Below are 19157 nucleotides of genomic sequence, written 5' to 3'. Positions count from 1 at the left end.
GTTGGATTGTAGGATGCCGGTCTATGGCTTTGGAATTGGTTGATGTAAAATTGCCTATTTTTGATTAAAAAAAAAGAAAGGTTATTTTGTTTGACATTACCTATTTATTCACGTTATAATATAGACCTCTATTATTATGTACGTTTTATAATTCAACTTAGTGGAGAGGAAAAAGAGAGAATAAAATTTAAAAAGATGCTTAATTTTCAGCTGTAAATGGAGTATTTGATTATTCTCACTCTCTCTCTCTCTCCCCAAAGAGTAAAGTCTTTACAGTTCATGTCACTGTCTTTTTTTCTTCCTCTCTCTCCTCTTTTTGTTGTGTGCCGTTAGTGACAAGCACGCCTGGCAACAAATCATTCCCTCCAACCCCCGATTTTCTCTCTCCCTCTCTCGAACGTATATTACCCATAGAAATAGAATAGATATACTCTCTCTCTCTCTCCAAAGAAAAACAACACTTCCCATTGTTCCTCCCCCTCCCCTGCCAGCTTAATTGTGTGGTTGGATTGGATCTGTAGCAGTGGATTTGGGTAAATAATCTTATTCTTTTCTTGTTATTTCTGAAATCTTTGCTTTGGGGGATGGGATACTTTTACAATTATTAATTGAGACATCTTTTATGCCTGATCTGAGAATGGAGAAGTTTTTTGAGATGGAAATAGGTGGCAATTTCAATGCTCCAATGTTTATTATTATGTTTTTGGTTAGATTGAGAATTCCCAGATCATTTCCTGGTAGTGATTTGGATTTGATATTCTTGGTCGTTTTTTTTTTTTTCATTTCCCCTTTCTCAGTTTGCCTGCTCTCCCAATCTTTTTGCTTCTTTTTTCTCCAGCTCCAAAAATTGATTCAGAAAATTTGACTCACTACCCAACAAAAATTAATTGAAAACCTCAAGTATGCAATTGGGGTGGGTGCCCTTCTCTTTTAGTTGCTTAATTCACATTATATGATGAAAATTGAATTTTAAAAAATGCATTCATGAAATGGGAAGGGAGGGTGTAGGATGATTTTTGAAAGTCCAGATGGATGAGTCTACTCGAGAATGAAGCTAAAACCAATGAAATTGGGTTTTGGTAAGAAACTGGTACTCTATAGAAACATTATATATCGCTGTGAAACTAGTGGCTTCAACATTAAAAGGGTTCAAGTAAGAATATCTTGCATGTCTTCAATCTGAAAACTGTTTTTGTTCCTTCATATACCACATGTCCCTTTCTTAGATGTAGTTGTGGATTTGTTTATATATGTTGCACCAAGATTGCTTTACTAGCTCCTGCACCCAATGGTGTAGCTTAGTGGTCAATGAAGTGGGTTGAGAACCATGAGATCAGGTTGAATTCCCAGCTGAGACAAAAATACTAGGTGATTTCTTTGCATCTGTCCAAGCCTTAGTGGAAAGAGTTACCTGGTACCTATGCCTGTGTGCTGGTTGGAGGTAGAAGATGCCCCATGGAATTAGTCGAGGCGTGCATGAGCTGGGCCGGACACCACGGTTATCAAGAAAAAGGAGATTGCTTTACTAGCTCCTTTCGTAAAAGAGTCACATTTCCTTTTGTTTTAGTGTTACCTGGAGTTCGAGCAGTATTTGAAGTCATAGAGGCTACAGGGTGATGTCTGTTTTGCCTTGGTGAAGCATACATTCACCTGGCTTGATGTTGGATGGACTTTGTATATTCTTTGATATAATTTGTCTTTTTCTGCTAAAGATTGTGGCAGCTGTTACTTATCTTTTCATCTTTGTATTCTTACTTTAAGTAGTGCAATCTGTCTCTACCATCTTTCTTTGTCTCTTGGATAATTATGTTTCTGAGAGGTTAATGAGGTACTCTCTTGAGCCATGCGCCTAGTAGAAAAGATTTGCTTTGAAACTTCCTCTTCGTCTAGTGATATTATCCCTGATTATACATTCACTTTTCAGTTATTTTCAGCCATCTCTTTAGTTGAAGTACTGAAAGCAGAAAGGAACCACTATGGCTGTTTCAATGAGAGATTTGGATCCAACTTTTCAAGGAGCAGGCCAGAAGGCGTATCCTCATTTTAGGTCATGTAGAAGTAGAGATTAGAGGATGAACTCTCATACTAATATTTTCCCAAAAGAGTGAAGAAATACATAGAAAAACGTTGCACTGGAAGAAAGAAAGCTATTACATGTGAATGATGAGTTAATTATAATTTTTGATATAATTGATGTCTATATTTATTTCCAGATTTATCTTCTAATTTGATTGGCTAATAAAGGACAGTGCAAATTCAATTTCCTTGACCCCATTAATAGCGGAATAGAGATCTGGCGTATTGAAAAGCTAAGTCCAGTACCTGTTCCAAAGTCATCGCATGGGAAATTTTACACAGGAGACTCATATATTATTTTGAAGGTATGTTATTTTTGGTAATCTATTAGCTTTCATCATATGCTGAAGGATCTTACTGGTGTCATTTTGTTTTACTGTTAGACTGAGAACATCGGTTGTCGCTGCATAATGTTTTACTGTTATATATCATATTATCTGTGGTATTATTTTGAATTTACAACTTACCTCAAACTAGAAGCTATTAAACTTTTAAAACAAAATAAAATATTCTTTTGGCAGCTAGATTTGCTTGAATGTTTTGTCCTTTAATATAACCTGACTGATCCATAGAAGATCTTGCATCCTACGGATGAGAAATAGTCTGTCTAAACATCCATGCTAGTCATTTCTGGCTTATTGTATTGTACTTCTTGATTGAAGTTTCGAATTGGAATATACCTTTTATTTCTTGAAGGCTTTCTGCTTCCATATCATGGTAAAGGGTAGCTGTCATTGTTCTATTATGGAGCCATTTGTGATGTTGGACAAGCGTGAGACTCACTTAATGTAATAGGAAAACATTTGTCCTTATCTGTTTGAAGGGACGGTGATGACTTGACTTTGGCAGCTTAATATGTCAGAATTGTCAGCTAGAAGGGCTTAGTCTTTCCCCTCTCTTTTGGATTGTAGGGCTTACTGTGGTTGTAGGTAATATTTGATGGGGCCCGAATATTTATTAGACATCGTATATCTTATTCTTCAGTTGGACTATGTTTCTGAAATTGCTGAAAATATCAAGAATTAAGAACAAGGAAAAAAAATCAGTTCTGCTTGGCCTATAGAAAATTCTCAGATGTATTAGACCTTTTTCAGAATTCTGGAAACAGAGAATTTATGGAAGTACTCTTTAGACACAATATCCTTGAGAAAACGTTCCTTTTAAAAATGTTATAGGCTGCTGTAACTTTTCAGTAGAAACATTTTATAGACTGCTGTACTTGTTCATCTGAGGCTTTTTTCCCCTCTTTTTCAGACCAGCACTTCAAAAAGTGGTGCCTTACGGCATGATATTCATTATTGGCTTGGTGAAGATACTAGTCAGGTTTTGTTTCTATTTAGAATATTATGCAGCCAGTGTTTTTTTAAATGTTATCTCATAGTTGAGTCTGTTTTGCTAGGATGAAGCTGGTGTTGCTGCCATAAAAACTGTTGAGCTAGATGCAGCACTTGGTGGGCGTGCTGTTCAATATCGTGAAGTGCAGGGCCATGAAACTGAGAAGTTCCTTTCCTATTTCAAACCATGTATAATCCCTCTAAAAGGTGGAATTGCATCTGGATTTAAGCATGTAGAGGAAGAAGAGTATAAGACCTGTTTGTACGTATGCCAAGGGAAGCATGTTGTCCATGTGAAGGAGGCAAGTCTGCGCAACTACTTTTCTTCTGATAATGAATGATGAGAAAAATTTAAGCTTATATTTTCATGATGAGAAAAATTTAAGCTCATATATTTTCATTACCATTTTGTACAATATTGTGACAGGTTCCATTTGCTCGATCCTCACTTAATCATGATGACATCTTCATTCTTGATACCAAGTGTAAAATCTTCCAATTCAATGGTTCCAATTCCTCTATTCAAGAAAGAGCTAAAGCACTTGAAGTTGTTCAGTACATTAAAGATACGTACCACGATGGCAAATGTGAGGTCGCTGCAATTGGTAAGTAGTTAGTAATTTAGTCACTCAAGGGAATTATACTGAAGTGTTTATTGCATTAAACTGTGGTCTGATGACGTGTAGAGGATGGTAAATTGATGGCTGATGCCGAGACTGGAGAATTCTGGGGTTTTTTTGGTGGCTTTGCTCCTCTTCCAAGGAAGACTACACGGGCCGAGGCTAAAAGCATTGATATTCTTCCTACTAGATTGTATAGGTGAGTTATTCCTACATGTGAGGTTGCATCCTCTGATCCCCCTTTCCACATCCATTTAGGTAATACTATTATATATTATGTTGCTGCTAGCATGGCCTTACTTTTTTTTTTTTTGTTTTTTGAAAATGGTAATTGTTGTATTAAAATCACAGCTCAAAGGTTGTGCTGATAACCAATTACAGATTCCAAAAAGATAAGAAAACCTATCCTTGCTCTTCTTACAAGGATTCTAAAAGAAAGAAAAATCTATCCTTACTTTTCTTACAAGGTTCTATAATGTTCAAGTATGGATCTACGTCATTTACATAATTTTTTCTACACCAAATATGAAACATCAGAATACAATTCATCTCTATCTACTAGATAGAGCTGCTTCTGTCTTCAAAACACAGGGCCTTCCTTTCCTTCCGAGCTATCCACCATATGCAAGCAAGGATCAAATTCCACCAGTTCTTTTGCCTTATACTGCCTCCCTCACTAAACCATCATTTCAGTAGATCAACTGTGGACTTTGGCATAGTCCACCTAAGTCCAGCCATACTAAGAAAGAGTTGCCACAACTGAGAAGTGACAAGACAATGTAAAAATAGATGATTATTACTCTGTGACTCTGCAACAACAACAACAACAACATATCCAGTGTAATCCCACAGGTGGAGTCTAGGAAGGGTAGAGTGTAGGCAGACCTTACCCCTACCTCGTGGAGATAGAGAGGCTGTTTCCTAAAGACCCTAGGCTCAAGTAACACAAAAAGTAGTTTGAAAACAAAAGTACAGAGGTAAATAAGGCATAGTAAATAAGAGAGAGAGCGTAAAATAGCATTCAGAGCAAAATAATACGATAACCGAAGCACAAGAAACAACAGGTAGTAACAGAAATCAAAGGGCCATAAACTACAAGAATAATGTTAATACTAACTACCCACCAAGCCTATCTCGCAGGAGAGCAAGACAACGCCCAACTACCTTCTAACTTTCTACCCTAATCCGCGACCTCCATATCTTCCTATCTAAGGTTATGTCCTTGGTAAGCTGAAGATGCACCATGTCTTGTCTAATTACCTCTCCCAATACTTCTTCGTCCTACCTCTACCTGTCCTTAAACCCACCATTGCCAACCTCTCACATGTCCTAACGGGGGCATCTCCATATCCTCTTCACATGCCCGAACCATCTCAGCCTCGCTTCCCTCATCTTGTCCACCACAGAGGCCACTCCCACCTTGTCCCAAATACTCTCTGACTCTGTAAATCTTAAATATGAGGTCAGTTTGAATTCCTCTCTTATTTAGATTTGCATGAGTTAAGCAAGCCTGCCTTGCCACCAATCATGTAAAGCAGATTACTTTGAAGGGGGCTTTTGCTCTTTGGATCTGTTTCCAAGGCCAGTTTTTACCTATCTGGCTGCTTCTTGAAAGTAAGGCATATGCTGATTTTTCTGTGAATATCCTATGGTTGTCCCCCTTCTATATCAAGGAGTCTCCAATATTACTTGTGCCCCGAAATAGCTCCAGATGTTTTAGCAATTCAATTACTCTATCAATTTCTCGATCATTTAATGATATTCTAAAGTTGAAATTTCACCCTGGGTGACTCCACATCTCCCCAGTTGTAGCTGTAGGATTGACATTCAAGGTGATCAGAATAGATATCTTTAAGAGGACCATGCCCGAGTCAGTTTTCATTCCAGAAAGATATCCTGTTTCTATTGCTAGATGATATTGGGACACTTAGATCTAATAGCTCTCTAATTGCTCACTCCAAAAGTAGATTTCACATACTTAGTGTTCTAGTGACTTTCGTGACCATACTTGTAATTGATCACTTGTCTCCATAATGCTTGTTCCTCACAGTTATTATCTCCACAGCCATTTTGTTAGTAATTGCGTTTCCTCATACCTCTAATGCCCATGTCACTTTCCCTCTTGCTGGAAGTGAGTGTCTTCTAATTGACCAGGTTAAAAGCTCTAAAGCTTTGTTTTCCTAGTTTCTTTGCCAAATGAAGTTTCTTCTCAATGCATGATAAGTCTCTTTTCACTTTAGCTAGGAGAGGGAACATAGACATTGCATGAGTAGGTATAGAGTCTAAAACACTATTCACCAGAACCACCATGCCACCTAAAGAAAGATATTAACTTTCCATTTTGCAAACCTTCTTTTGCTTCTTTCAATGACCCCTTGAAATATTTCAAGAGAATTTTTGGCCCCCAGAGCTAATACCGAGAGGTTGTGGGAAGAACTCCTATTTCACACCCAGTTTATAGTTGATTCACTACCTTGATTGGACATAACATGCTCTTTTTCCAATTGACATGTAGATCAGACACTACCTCAAAGACTGTTAAGATTAGTCTTATGTGCCCTAATTGATCAATGTTTTCATCACGTAATACCGATGAGTTATTAGGAGATGAGAGATATCCATGTTACAATTGGTACTATTTGATACGTTAAATCCCCTCACCACCCATTTGACTTGGTATTCTTCAGCGTGGAATTAAGACCCTCCATTGTTATGATGAACATGAAAGGAAATATTAGGTGTCCTTGCTTGAGTCCCCTCTGAGATTGATAGAGCCTTTCTAGGGAGCCATTATTGAGAATTGAAAACCTTACAGTACTGATACAAAAATGAATCCACTTTAACCACTTTCTTCCAAAGCCTATGTCTTTTAGGATTTTAATAAAGAAATCCCAGTTTAGCCCGTTTTTATTTGCTTTGTTGATGGATGGATTGATGCGGCAAATCCAAGGTAAGGTGCCATGGTGTATGTTATTTGCGGACGACATAGTTCTGATTGACGAGACTCGCATCAGAGTTAACGCTGAGCTAGAGGTTTGGAGACAAACCCTGGAGTCTAAAGGGGTCAGGTTGAGTCGGACCAAGATAGAGTACTTGGAGTGCAAGTTTCGTGGCGTGACGTCTGAGGCTGGAGTGGAAGTGAAGCTCGGTACCCAGGCCATCCAAAAGAAAGGAAGTTTCAAGTATCTTGGGTCTATTATTCAAGGAAATGGGGAGATTGATGATGATGTCACACATCATATTGGTGCAGGGAGGATGAAGTGGAGACTAGTATCAGGTGTCTTAGTCTTAAAAGGTCTTAAAAGCCTGTATAACTCAGTCAACCTTGGAATCTTCCAATCATTCAGGGGGCTTCTGAGTACCAAATCCCACCCCTGATGGCTCCACATCTTTACTGTCTTGTGTTGATGTTCAACAAGTGCAAACAAATCTTGGAATAAAACTTGTAAGCTTGTAGAACCCATCCATTTATCCAGAAAAGAGTTTTGTTGCCACTATGAACCTTTACAACAGATTGTCTTTTAAGAAAAGGCCAAAAGGACCCATTGGTTCTCCAGGGACTTACACCATGTGGGGCTTTGTTGCTCGGATTCTCCAAAAAGGATGCCGCATCGTGTCGGATCCTCCAAAAATGTACTAGTTTTGGAGGATCTGACACGCACCAGGCGGCATTTTTGCGGCATTTTTAAAGAGTCTGAGCAACACATATATGGGGTGGTAACTTCTTTAGAGACCCAATTGTCCAGCTCCCCGTATGTGGTTTTGATAACACTACCACATAGATTTTGGGATTCCTGTGGATACATCTGAAGCCATTTCGCCTAAGAGCTTTGCCCTGATGCTTAAGGTTTTTGATACCTAAACCACCTTGATTTTTCTCTCTGATGAGATTTTTCCATTTGACTAAATGATAGCCTCTCTTCCCTTTTATTACCATGCCAAAAGAAAAGATCTCCTGAATATATCCAGCCTCTGAATAACATTCTGAGGGATATAAAACTGGGACGTCATATATGTTGGTAAAGCATCTAAAACAGAATTTTCAAAGTAAGTCTGCCTCCCAATGACAATTATTCTCATCTCCTTCTGGACAACTTCTTCTCACACTTCTCCAAGATTGGATTCCTAATTTCTTTGGATTTTGATTTTGCTCCAAAAGGCATGCCAAGATATACTGTCGGCAATGTACCCACTACACCACCCAAAATCTATGTCAGCTGCTCCATATTAGTGGAAAAAAGGTGGCTCTTACTCCAGTTAATGTGAAGCCCAGAAATGCCTTCAAAATACACCAATATTAACATCAGAATCAGCAGTTGTTCCTCTTCTGCATCACAAAAAATGAGAGTATCATCAGCATATTGGAGATGAGTCATCTCTAGATCGCTGACTCTGCTTCTGACAACTTCAAAACCCTGAATCCTTCCACTAGTCTTAACAATCTTGATGTCACGTCCCAAAATACTCGCTAGACGTGATTGGCACCCAGCACAGACCACCCGCCAGGCGAACCATATATCATACCCTTAGTCATTTACGATAGCACTAAAAGAAAATAAGTGCAGGCCCAACAATATCGTTAATAATAAAATATGAATTAGTCATCAACCAAACCCATAATCGATTGATGGAAACCAACCAACGCTAAGATAAAAGAATCTCTAGCCCACATCCCACGCTAAGACCAGGGAGCATCTAACAGAGTTACATGAGTTTGAATGTCGGGCATGTAAACCCAAAATAAAAGAAAGAACTAGAAATAAACTAGATAAAGCTGAAATGGCTGCCTACACGAACAAGCGGTGGCTCACCTCAGCAACAGAATCCACTCACGAAATCTTCAACCACCAGCCTCGTTCTCCGTGACAGTATCGGCATGCAGGTAAGGAGTGAGTTATACATAAATATAACCCAGTAAGATCCTCGACCCGCCACTTTAAATACCCCTGGAACAAGTGTTAGAAAATACAAAACATAACAAGCACAAAAACATTATGCACATGCATATATCATTATATAATAGCAACCAAGGTCCAAACCACTGTTTATCAAGTATATTATATATCTCAACACAATTTACACTAAGGACCTGTCATAAACGACAATTAAAGAATTAATCAACACCATGAATCCACGGCAACATACACAATGTGCCAAATATGTCAGGAAGCATACACAATGCTAAGGGAAGCATACACAATGCCCCAATATCATGAAGAAGCATACACAATGCTAAGGGAAGCATACACAATGCCATGGCTCACAGCTGTATCACATCACAAAACAATTTATAAAGAGAGTTTTAGAGTATTTGAAAATAAAGTATATGCGGCTGGCCTTAAGGACCACCGATTCTGCCAAGCACACGCTTGTTCCAACACATGGACCAGGCAGACAAAACATATTTTTAAAATCGGTTTGAAAAGCAAGCACCCAAAGCTTAAAGTCTCACTTACCTCGAATTCACAATCCAAGCACCCCTTCCAATAATTTAAAACTATGCTCTCGGAAATTCGAATCACCTCAAACTACACCAAAACGGGTTTAAAATAGTCAAAACCCCTTAGACGAACATCCTCTAAATTTTCAAAGCAAGTCAACAATCAAAGTCTAACTCCCAGCCTCACTAATCAAATTATGTACCCATATTAATGTGAAACGCAGTACTTCCAGTAATGGGGAAAAATGCCGAAACAGTGGCTTCAAGATGCTGCACAATAGCGCTCTGAATTTGCATTCTTAATAAATTGTTTCTCATGTCAACAAACCACTGCTATCTCATATAATTCTACATTCAATCATTATTATTATAATCATATAACCCTCTCATTATTACCCAATCATCAGTTATGATTTTTGTCTCCTAATAAAGATATAGTAGTAATCTAAACTGGAAGAAATAAACTTGTTTTTCATAGCAGCTTTCAATATCTAAACTTCTATGACTAATTCCACTAACCCACCAATCATTGTCACCTAATTTTATTTCCAATCCATCATCCTATCATTGAATAATGATTATGCCACCATTAATACCCTTCTTTGACCAACCAAACACAACACATGTAAATCAAAATATACGCTAAAGAGCTAATGTAGTGAAATACATGTACTATGAACCCTCGCTGTTCACTCCCACGCTGTCCGTGAACTTCCACAATTTTTTCCAGTAGTTTTGCTCTTTTTCCCCTTTCTTTTCTTTCTATAAAACTACAGCCCACAACTACCCTAATTTTCTACTCCTTAAATCACTAAAACGTGACCAGCAACCAGAATAAGAGAATGGGCTTGGCCCCCCCTTTTAATTTCGTTTTTTTTTAAGGCTAAATTACCAAATAACCCTTATTTAAAATTGGGTTATTACACTTGAGCATGTTGTTAAGTCACTCCATTGCTATGATAAATAAGAAAGAGGACAAAGGATCCCATTGGCTTATCCCTCTATGTGCACTGAAAAAACCTTCTGGAGTCCCATTAATAAGAATGGAAAATTTCACTGTTGAGTTGCAAAATTTCACCCAATTGATCCAGTTATCCCCAAATCCCATATGTCTGCATACTGAGTATGAACGCCCAATTAACATGGTCATAAGCTTTCTCAATATCAAGTTTACATAAGATGCCACGCTTCTGTTGTGAGATTCTGGAGTCAACTGCTTCATTGGCTATCAACACAGCATCCATTATCCGTCTACCGCTAATAAATGCCATCTGTTGGTTATCTACCAATTTCTCCATCATCCTTTGCAGTCTCTATGTCAGACCTTAGAATTCAGTTTATAGAAACTTCCTATCAAACTGTTAGGTCTGAAATCTTTAAGTTCCTTTGCCTTGTCTTCTTAGTTATCAATAAGATACTAGAGCGGGAGACTCCCTGTTAGAAATACTGACATTAGTCTTAGGATGCATACAGAAGTCCTCCTTTGGGTCTAAAATGAGACTCACGCACTAAAAGTCTTATGTTTAGTTATCTTCTATTACCTTCATATTGTAGAGTAAAGTTTGTGTTTTTCAGTTTTATTTCTGCTCCGCTGAGGTACTTTTGGAGTATTTCAGACTTTAATAACAGACCAGAGTAAATAAAAAGCAAAACAATATTTATCCCCAAAGTTACCCAATTATAGGTAAGGGTGCAATGTTTGTACTTGAGAGACATTTGCCCATAAAGAAGGAAAAATTCTTGTTATAACTGATAGGTTTCAAGATGTTCCAACTGTAAGTTTCTTCTTTTGTTTTGTTTTTCTTTTCTTATGATCACCTTATAACCTCTACATCTCAATTCTGCTGCTATTTGTTTACTTATACAGAGTTCAGAAAGGGCAAGCAGAACCTGTTAAGATCGAGTCTTTGACAAGGGAGTTGTTAGATACGAATGGTTGCTATATAGTTGATTGTGGGATAGAGGTTTTTGTGTGGATGGGAAGAAATACTTCTCTTGATGAGAGGAAAACTGCAAGTGGGGCTGCAGATGTAATATTTCATTTGTCAGTTTGGATTGTTAAATATGCCGCTCAGCTTATATGTACCTAAATCATTATCTGATTTCATTATCACCTTATAGGAATTCCTCATTGGCCTTGATAGACCACAGTGCCATGTAATTCGTGTAATTGAAGGGTTCGAGACTGTCATGTTCCGCTCAAAGTTTGACTCTTGGCCTCAATCAACTAATGTGGCGGTGACAGAGGATGGTAGAGGCAAGGTTGCTGGTTAGTCACTTACTGGTGGATTGTGCTACTTGCTAGAGCTTAAAGCAACCTACTTTTGTTTCTTCATGCAATTTTTCTGAACCTCCTGGTTATGATAATACTGACATTCTCCTCCCCTCTTCGTTCTCCAGCGCTTCTAAAGCGTCAAGGGCTTAATGTGAGGGGCCTAATGAAAGCAGCTCCTCCAAAGGAAGAACCTCAATCATATATAGACTGCACAGGCAATTTACAGGTGTCTAACTTCTGTCTATTTCTATATTGATCTACAATGATTTTCTGGTTATTTTCATTAATAAATAAAATTACGTGCAAAGCAAAGTATGAGAAGAATGTGAAGAAATTTCTTTAACAAGAATATTGGATGGAACATTACATTGCTGTAAAGTATCTGATTCATTGCGTCTGTCTATGTTCAGGTGTGGCGTGTGAATGGACAGCAGAAGACTCTTCTTCAAGCATCTGATCAATCTAAATTCTATAGTGGAGACTGTTACATATTCCAATATTCTTATCCTGGAGAAGATAAAGAGGAACATCTCATTGGCACCTGGTTTGGGAGGCAAAGTGTTCAGGTAAAATCTTCAGCATTATCGTTCTCTGTTTTTTTCCTGGAACAATTTATGTGTCTAGGGGGAGTGCTTTATCCTGCAAAGCTTGGCTTTAAAAATGTCCAAGGATAGTGCTTGTCGACTTGATGTTTCTTTTGGTAAATAAAACTCGTTTTATTCTGGCACCAAGAAAGTGCCAGAATGAATATAATAACCAAAATACCAAGCCAAACATCTATTCTTCTCTACTCCAACATGGATAAAAAATAGAGGACAACTCTTGATCTTCCATACAAGTATTTTCAACTCCTTCAAAATGTGTGCTTTCCTCTCCTTCCATAAAATCCAAAAGAAAACTTGAAAGGTGCTCTGATCTACCTCTTCTCTCGCTCCCTGTTTATTGAATATTTTATCTCGTAAAGTTTTTAACTTGCGAACAATCGGAAAGGCAATGTTCAATATAAAAAGGATACAAGAAAATGCTTGGGGACACCCTAAAGAGCTCACGGTATCATTTTGAATATACAAACCAAAAACTGTGAAAGCCAAGAAATATACTCATACCAAATCCCATCATCGAATCACTTTTTCGAGAAATACGAAACATCTAAGTCATTCAAGTAAAAAGATCTCGTTTGTACACATTTTCTCTTTGTTTCCTAGGCCTATGTAAGATATAATACTTACCATTTCAAAAAAAGAAAATTATCATACTCCCTTTGTCCCACTTTATGTGACCTTACTATTTGGAGAGTCAAGGAGTTTTTATTTGACCGCGACTTTTCGCGACTTTTCATGTGCCTTTTATTATATTAAATTGTTAATTATTGTGACTTGTAGTACTTTTTATGTAGTTTCTAAATATGTATATTTTATGTCAAAAAACTCGAAGATTTTATGTCCGAATTCACACAAAAAAGTTAGATAGTTTGATCTCATACTCCGAATCCTCTCAATTAAGCTAGATGGGGGGGGGGAGTATAAGATATAAACGAAATTATCTTTCAAAGTATCAAGTCAGCAAGGAAATGAATGTTAAAAATATTCTAGAACTAAAAAAAGCTAGCGGAGAGAAAATGGCCTTTTGTTTTGTTTCATGAAGTAAAGTGGGACTGTGTAGTTTTTGAAAGGCCTTTGTGCTTGTGTCAAAAGAAATGTTGAACGGCTATTAAACATTTACAGATAGCATTACTTACGCTGCTTTCTGTTATGGAACATAGGAAGACAGGGTTTCAGCAATTTCTCAAGCAGGCAAGATAATTGAGTTACTGAAGTTCTCAGCTACTCAGGTAATTCACTGGCATGATAATAGTTCATAATTAAATATTGATCGTTAACCCAGAGTTGATACTGAAGTTTGGTTAATATGGAAAATTTCCAGGCTCGCATATATGAAGGATATGAACCTCTCCAGTTCTTTGTCATCTTTCAGAGCTTTATTGTATTTAAGGTTTGTGGAACTGCAAAAGTGTCTCGACTCAGACTATTGTTATGTCTTTGTTTAAGATCATGTTTGAACATTTATTGATAACTTGTTTCTACTAAAATTACCAGGGTGGTCTTAGCGAAGGATACAAGAAACACCTTGTAGAGAAGGAACTTGCAGAAGATACATATAAAGAGGATGGAATCGCATTATTCCGGGTTCAGGGTACTGGACCTGATAATATGCAATCAATTCAAGTAGAAACTGTAAGTTCATTCTGACAGTTCATTTTCTACATGCATGCATACCTGACAACATATGTACATACTCCCAACTACCTACTTGGACCATGCTTGAACTTGGTTCTGGAGATGTCATATATGTGCCTGTATGAAATGTCAATCAATGTAGAATGTTTTCCCATATCCAAACGATACACAAAAGGACGCTAAAAGGGGAAGAAGGGTGCGGGTGGGGATGGGGGCTAGTTTATTTGACATGGTTGACTTAGAAGTCGTCTCGTTCTTTCCTAATATCTCTGGCTCCAATCCATCTTAGGACTTTAGGTTGGAAACGTCTGAAGTGTATGACGATCCCATTTCCGAAATATATAAATATAAAGAAAAAGGTCTCTCCTGTTGACTATTGACATTGCAAAGTCTGGTTCTATTAAGCGTGATACCCTCCAATATTGAAATTAAAAAAAAAATTCAATTGCTCATGCTCAAATTTCATCTATATCCAATTTGAATATCAAAATAGCAGATGCTGGTTCCAGTTTAAGTGAGATTAGAAGTTCAGATTTGAAAGTGAACGGCATTACTCATGATAGCTGAATTGTCAGCATTTGGTAATTATGCATCTTCTCCACTTTGTCCAACTGACTGGGAATGACAAGGGGGTGGGGTGGGGAATTACCATTTATCATGTAATGCTCAGAGTGCAGTATATATTATTCTTTTTAATTTGTTTGTTTCTTGGCTAGATATTTTTCCCTATTTATTTTAGGATCTCTGTTCTCTTACTATATTTTCTTTCCTCATTTAGCTGTTCTATTTAAAAACAAAGAGGAAAGACGATATAGTAAGAGAACAGAGATCCTAAAATTAATAGGGAAAATATTTTTCCTCTTTTAGCTGTTCTGTCTCCACTTGTGGGATTGCAGTGGGTTTGTTGTTGTTGTTGTTTTAGCTGTTCTATGTCAGCAATGATTAAGAATTCTAGTTTAGGGTGCCTGTTTTAACATTTTTGAAACTCTTTTCTCATTATTTTACATAGACATTGAAAGTAGTCTTTTTATTTATTTTTTGATAAATCAATATTGTTTTAGTTTTATCACTAATTTCTCTTGGCTTTTATGACGTCAATTATCACAGTTTCTTATTTGTTGCTTCCCTGTGCTCACTCTATATTTTGTTTAGCTAGCCCACCATACTCCTCTTCAAGCTCCAGTGATAGGATTGCAGTCTTCTCTAATTCTGTGATTCTTCATAGAAAGGAAGATGCTTCCGGATGAAAGTTTTATATCTTGTTACACCAAAGCCATATCTGTATCTGGGCCTTAGCGTCTTACTAAGCGACCTGAAATTAGCTCTTCTGGTCTTGAGCCGGCTACTGTACTAGTACTTTTCACAGAATTATCATCCTGTAGATGAAGAGCTTGTCAAATCTTTCCTTAGAGCTTGATCTAGTCCAATTTCTTTTGTCTATTGTGCCCTCCCGTTTTATGTGTTTAACTTGTTGTAGAGATTAAGAATTTCTGACAGTGTCTTATATGCAGAAGTAAAAGAATATATTTTACTTGGTTTTTTATTTTCGCAATAGAAAGATTATTTTATTGAGAAAAAAAAAACATCTTGAAAGCTTTTCGAAGAGCTGAAGTAACAACTTCGGGAACCAAGGAATCCTAGATGAGGAGACATTAGTTGAATTCTTCCGATCTACTTGAGGCTTTTAATATGCTGAATTAGCCAATGCATGTATTCGTGGAGGTACCATATATTCGGTGAAATAGTTAAAATGCGTGCAAGCTCGCCAGAATACCCTGGTTGTTGATAAGAGCACGGATAGCGGAAGACTAAATTAGAAGATTTTGAGGGAATGCTTGATTCTTGGGAGAGAAAACAAGCTCAATACTAATATCATGAAGGGATGGGATCAATTTTGGGAAAATATCTCATACAAGGTCGAAGACGAAAAGAGAGTAAATTTTTGGGGACATAGATGGTGTGGAGACACATTATTGAAAGTTGAAGAAGAACAGGAGGGAGGAACTCAAACAAGGAATCTTACCATTGAAGAATCCAAGCTATGGTTCAAGGTAGAACAAAAAGGGCAAAACTATAAAGAGAACCTCAAAGGTCTCGACATGCCACAAGGCTACTAATATTAATATTTCAAACTTGGTTAAAATGGAGAAGAAAACACCCCTTTATATAGGAGCCTAGAAGAGGGCTGGCAACACTTTGTTCAAGAAGCTTTAAAGATGGTCAAACTAAAGTAAATAACGTGCAATTTCCTAGGTGCAGAAAAGACTACCAACACTTTGTTCAATGAAGCTTTAAAGATAATCAACATAACATTAAATAAGCTTGTAGTAGCACTAAATTGGGCTGCTAGACTTGCTCCTTTATTGGATAGATATTTGGCCACAATCCAGCTCCTCTTAGTCTTCAATTTGGGCCTCCAAACAGTTGTAAGACTTGGCCAAAAGATCTCACTTGGGCTTTGACCTTTTCTTCCACCATAAGACACGTTTTTAATTGCTAACTGAAGCCCATTGATCTTGACCTGAAATTTCCTTGTTTGGGATCTTGTCGTGGCCTTTCTTGGAGTTCCTGAGGCATCATTGTCCTCATTGTCCTTCAATGGAGTTGAGCTTCCATTGCTGCAACCAGTTATAGAAAAAGAGTTGTTCTTATTAACTGAGATGTTTAACAAAGGTTTTACGGAAAAGGGCCAAATATACCACTATACTATCGGAAATAGTATAAATATACCTTCTGTTCCACTATCCGTTGTATTAAGACCCTTCTGTTATACTATAAGTCTATAACACAAATATACCCCTAATTTAAACGGAGTGACACAAGGCAGCTCAGGAATAAAAAGATTCACCCCCAATTTTAAGTATCCATTCAATTAAAACCCACTTCTTTACCCATTACACGACTCACTCCCACGTATTCCATCTCATAATTTCGTTTAAAAGCAGGGACATTCTTAACCGTAAAGGACAATTGGGGTCTAATAGGTGGAATAAGGGCCATTTTAGCCCGAAATTAATATTAAGGGCAACTGGGGTCCCTTAGGTGGAAGGTGGGAAAAATTAAATCATTTCCTATATGCTAGGGGCATTTTTGACCCTTCTCCAAATATTTTAAGAAGTCCCAATTTGAATTTTGGAAAGTTTGTAACATGAAATGATAGGAGTAATTAATAAATTATTGAATGGATGAGATATACCCCATATTATTCCTGAAAATGTCATGTTTGTGTATAACAAATCGTGATTTTTTAAACATCTCCTATGTGGGTTTTCAGCAAAACAGTTTTTGGATTTTGAAATTAGGCTTTGCGTTGCGCAAGTTCCATCTGCACATCCTTTTCTTTTCTGTAGATCTTAAAAGAAATTAAACTGTTAGAATAAGAATAGGAATATGATTTGTATATAGTATCCTACATGGAAAAGGATCAGGATGTAGCGTCTATAAATAGGGCTCAATGTAATAATGTACATACACAATTCAATAATAATATTTTTCTCCCATATTTTCTCACATGGTATCAGAGCTTTAGTGAGAGATCTATCGCTGTGCAAAATACCAGCGACTCCGGGAACAAGAATACAAAAAAAAAAAGAAAAAAGAAAAAGAAGGAACGAGTGGTCCGGCGTAAACAGTATTTCCGGCGTGAACAATATTTTTACGACGTGAGCAGTACTTGCCGGCGTAAACAATAATTCTGACGTGAACAGTTTTTCTAGGATTCCAGCTGCAACTTTGATTTTTTACCAGATTTCGATCGTCGGAACCCTAACGACAACCTCTGTCAGTTTTTCGGCGTGTTAGATCGTCTTTTTCCGGTGAAATTTGAATTTCCAACGTGTTTAGAGATAGATCGTTATTCTACCGTGGTCCCCTGCCTAATCTGACCCCACCCACAGGGATTTTGCCAGAAAATATTCCGGCGGTTCAGTATTGTTTCTGCAGCTTTTATCACTGATTTCAGCCAGTGATCTCTCTTCAATTCAACATGTCTTTCGGGTTTAATATTTCTAATTCCAAAAATATGAGAATTGGAAATTCAAGTCCTATGATTGCTTCAGAACCCTTAATAAGGAGATCAGAAAACCGAACATCACAATCCATGAAGAATCGACAAAGAAGAGGTCATTTTTGAAGATTTCGACCTAAGTGTAGTTACTGTAATAGGTTTGGACACACTTGTGAAGTATGCTATTCTTTGCAACACCCAAGAATGCTCATGTTGCTCAGACTGCCACCACAGGTAATCAACGGGTTTGTTTATCCGAAGAAGAATATAATGAGTACCTTCAATATCGAGCAAGTAAGCAGACATCTCCACAAGTAGCCTCAGTCGCACATTCTAATACCGTTGGATCATGGGTTGTAGACTCCGGCTCTTCTGATCATATTTTTTGTGATAAATTGCTTTTGTCGAATATTGATTATTCACCGTCTCTTCCCGCTATTACTTTAGCCAATGGGAGCCAAACAAAACCAAAAGGGGTTGGACAAGCTAATCCCCTATCTTCTGTCACTCTAAACTCTGTTCTTTATGTCCCTGGTTGTCCTTTTAATCTTGCATCTGTTAGTCGTTTGACACGTGCCTTAAATTGTGCCATAATATTTCTTGATGATTCTTTTGTTATGCAGAGCCGCATTACAGAACAGGTGATTAGTGCAGGATATGAATCGCATGGCCTCTACTATCTAACACTTACCTCTCCTAATTCCTCCACAGCATGCTCCGTTACAAATCCTCCAGACTTGATCCATAAACGATTGGGACATCCGAGTTTGTTCAAGCTTCAAAAAATGGTGCCTAGTTTGTCTAGTCTGTCCAAATTAGATTGTGAGCCGTGTCAACTGGGGAAACACACTCCACTACCTTTCCACATAGTACTGAGAGCCGTGCGGAGTCTATTTTTTCAATAGTTCGTTCTGATATTTGGGGTCCTAGTAGAGTTAGTTCACCTTTAGGATTTCGATATTTTGTTAGTTCCATTGACGATTTTTCTAGATGTACTTGGTTATTCTTAATGAAAGATCGTTCTGAGTTATTCTCTATATTCAAGAGTTTTTGTGCTGAAATACAAAATCAATTTGGTGTTTCTATTTGTACTTTTCGTAGTGATAATGCCGTAGAATACAAATCCTCCCAGTTTCAGCTTTTATGACTCACCAAGGAATTATTCATCA

General features: G+C 37.5%; 1 protein-coding gene across 1 annotated transcript in view; it reads left to right on the top strand.

Moving 5' to 3' along the window:
- The first annotated feature begins 245 nt into the window (after window positions 1–245).
- The window catches only part of LOC132623148 (villin-4), a 40528-nt gene continuing 21616 nt past the window's right edge, over window positions 246–19157 (top strand). The window contains exons 1-14 of the mRNA XM_060337857.1: window positions 246–533; window positions 1925–2032; window positions 2282–2381; window positions 3331–3399; window positions 3476–3712; window positions 3838–4015; window positions 4097–4229; window positions 11338–11500; window positions 11592–11739; window positions 11871–11971; window positions 12156–12311; window positions 13508–13576; window positions 13669–13737; window positions 13842–13979. Coding sequence (XP_060193840.1) covers window positions 1977–2032; window positions 2282–2381; window positions 3331–3399; window positions 3476–3712; window positions 3838–4015; window positions 4097–4229; window positions 11338–11500; window positions 11592–11739; window positions 11871–11971; window positions 12156–12311; window positions 13508–13576; window positions 13669–13737; window positions 13842–13979 — 1617 coding nt within the window. The 5' untranslated portion in view covers window positions 246–533; window positions 1925–1976. The remainder of the gene's footprint in view (window positions 534–1924; window positions 2033–2281; window positions 2382–3330; window positions 3400–3475; window positions 3713–3837; window positions 4016–4096; window positions 4230–11337; window positions 11501–11591; window positions 11740–11870; window positions 11972–12155; window positions 12312–13507; window positions 13577–13668; window positions 13738–13841; window positions 13980–19157) is intronic.

The sequence above is a fragment of the Lycium barbarum genome, chromosome 12, assembly GCF_019175385.1.
Source record: "Lycium barbarum isolate Lr01 chromosome 12, ASM1917538v2, whole genome shotgun sequence".
In the NCBI taxonomy this organism is placed as follows: domain Eukaryota; kingdom Viridiplantae; phylum Streptophyta; class Magnoliopsida; order Solanales; family Solanaceae; genus Lycium; species Lycium barbarum.
This window is presented reverse-complemented; position numbering and strand designations above follow the sequence as displayed.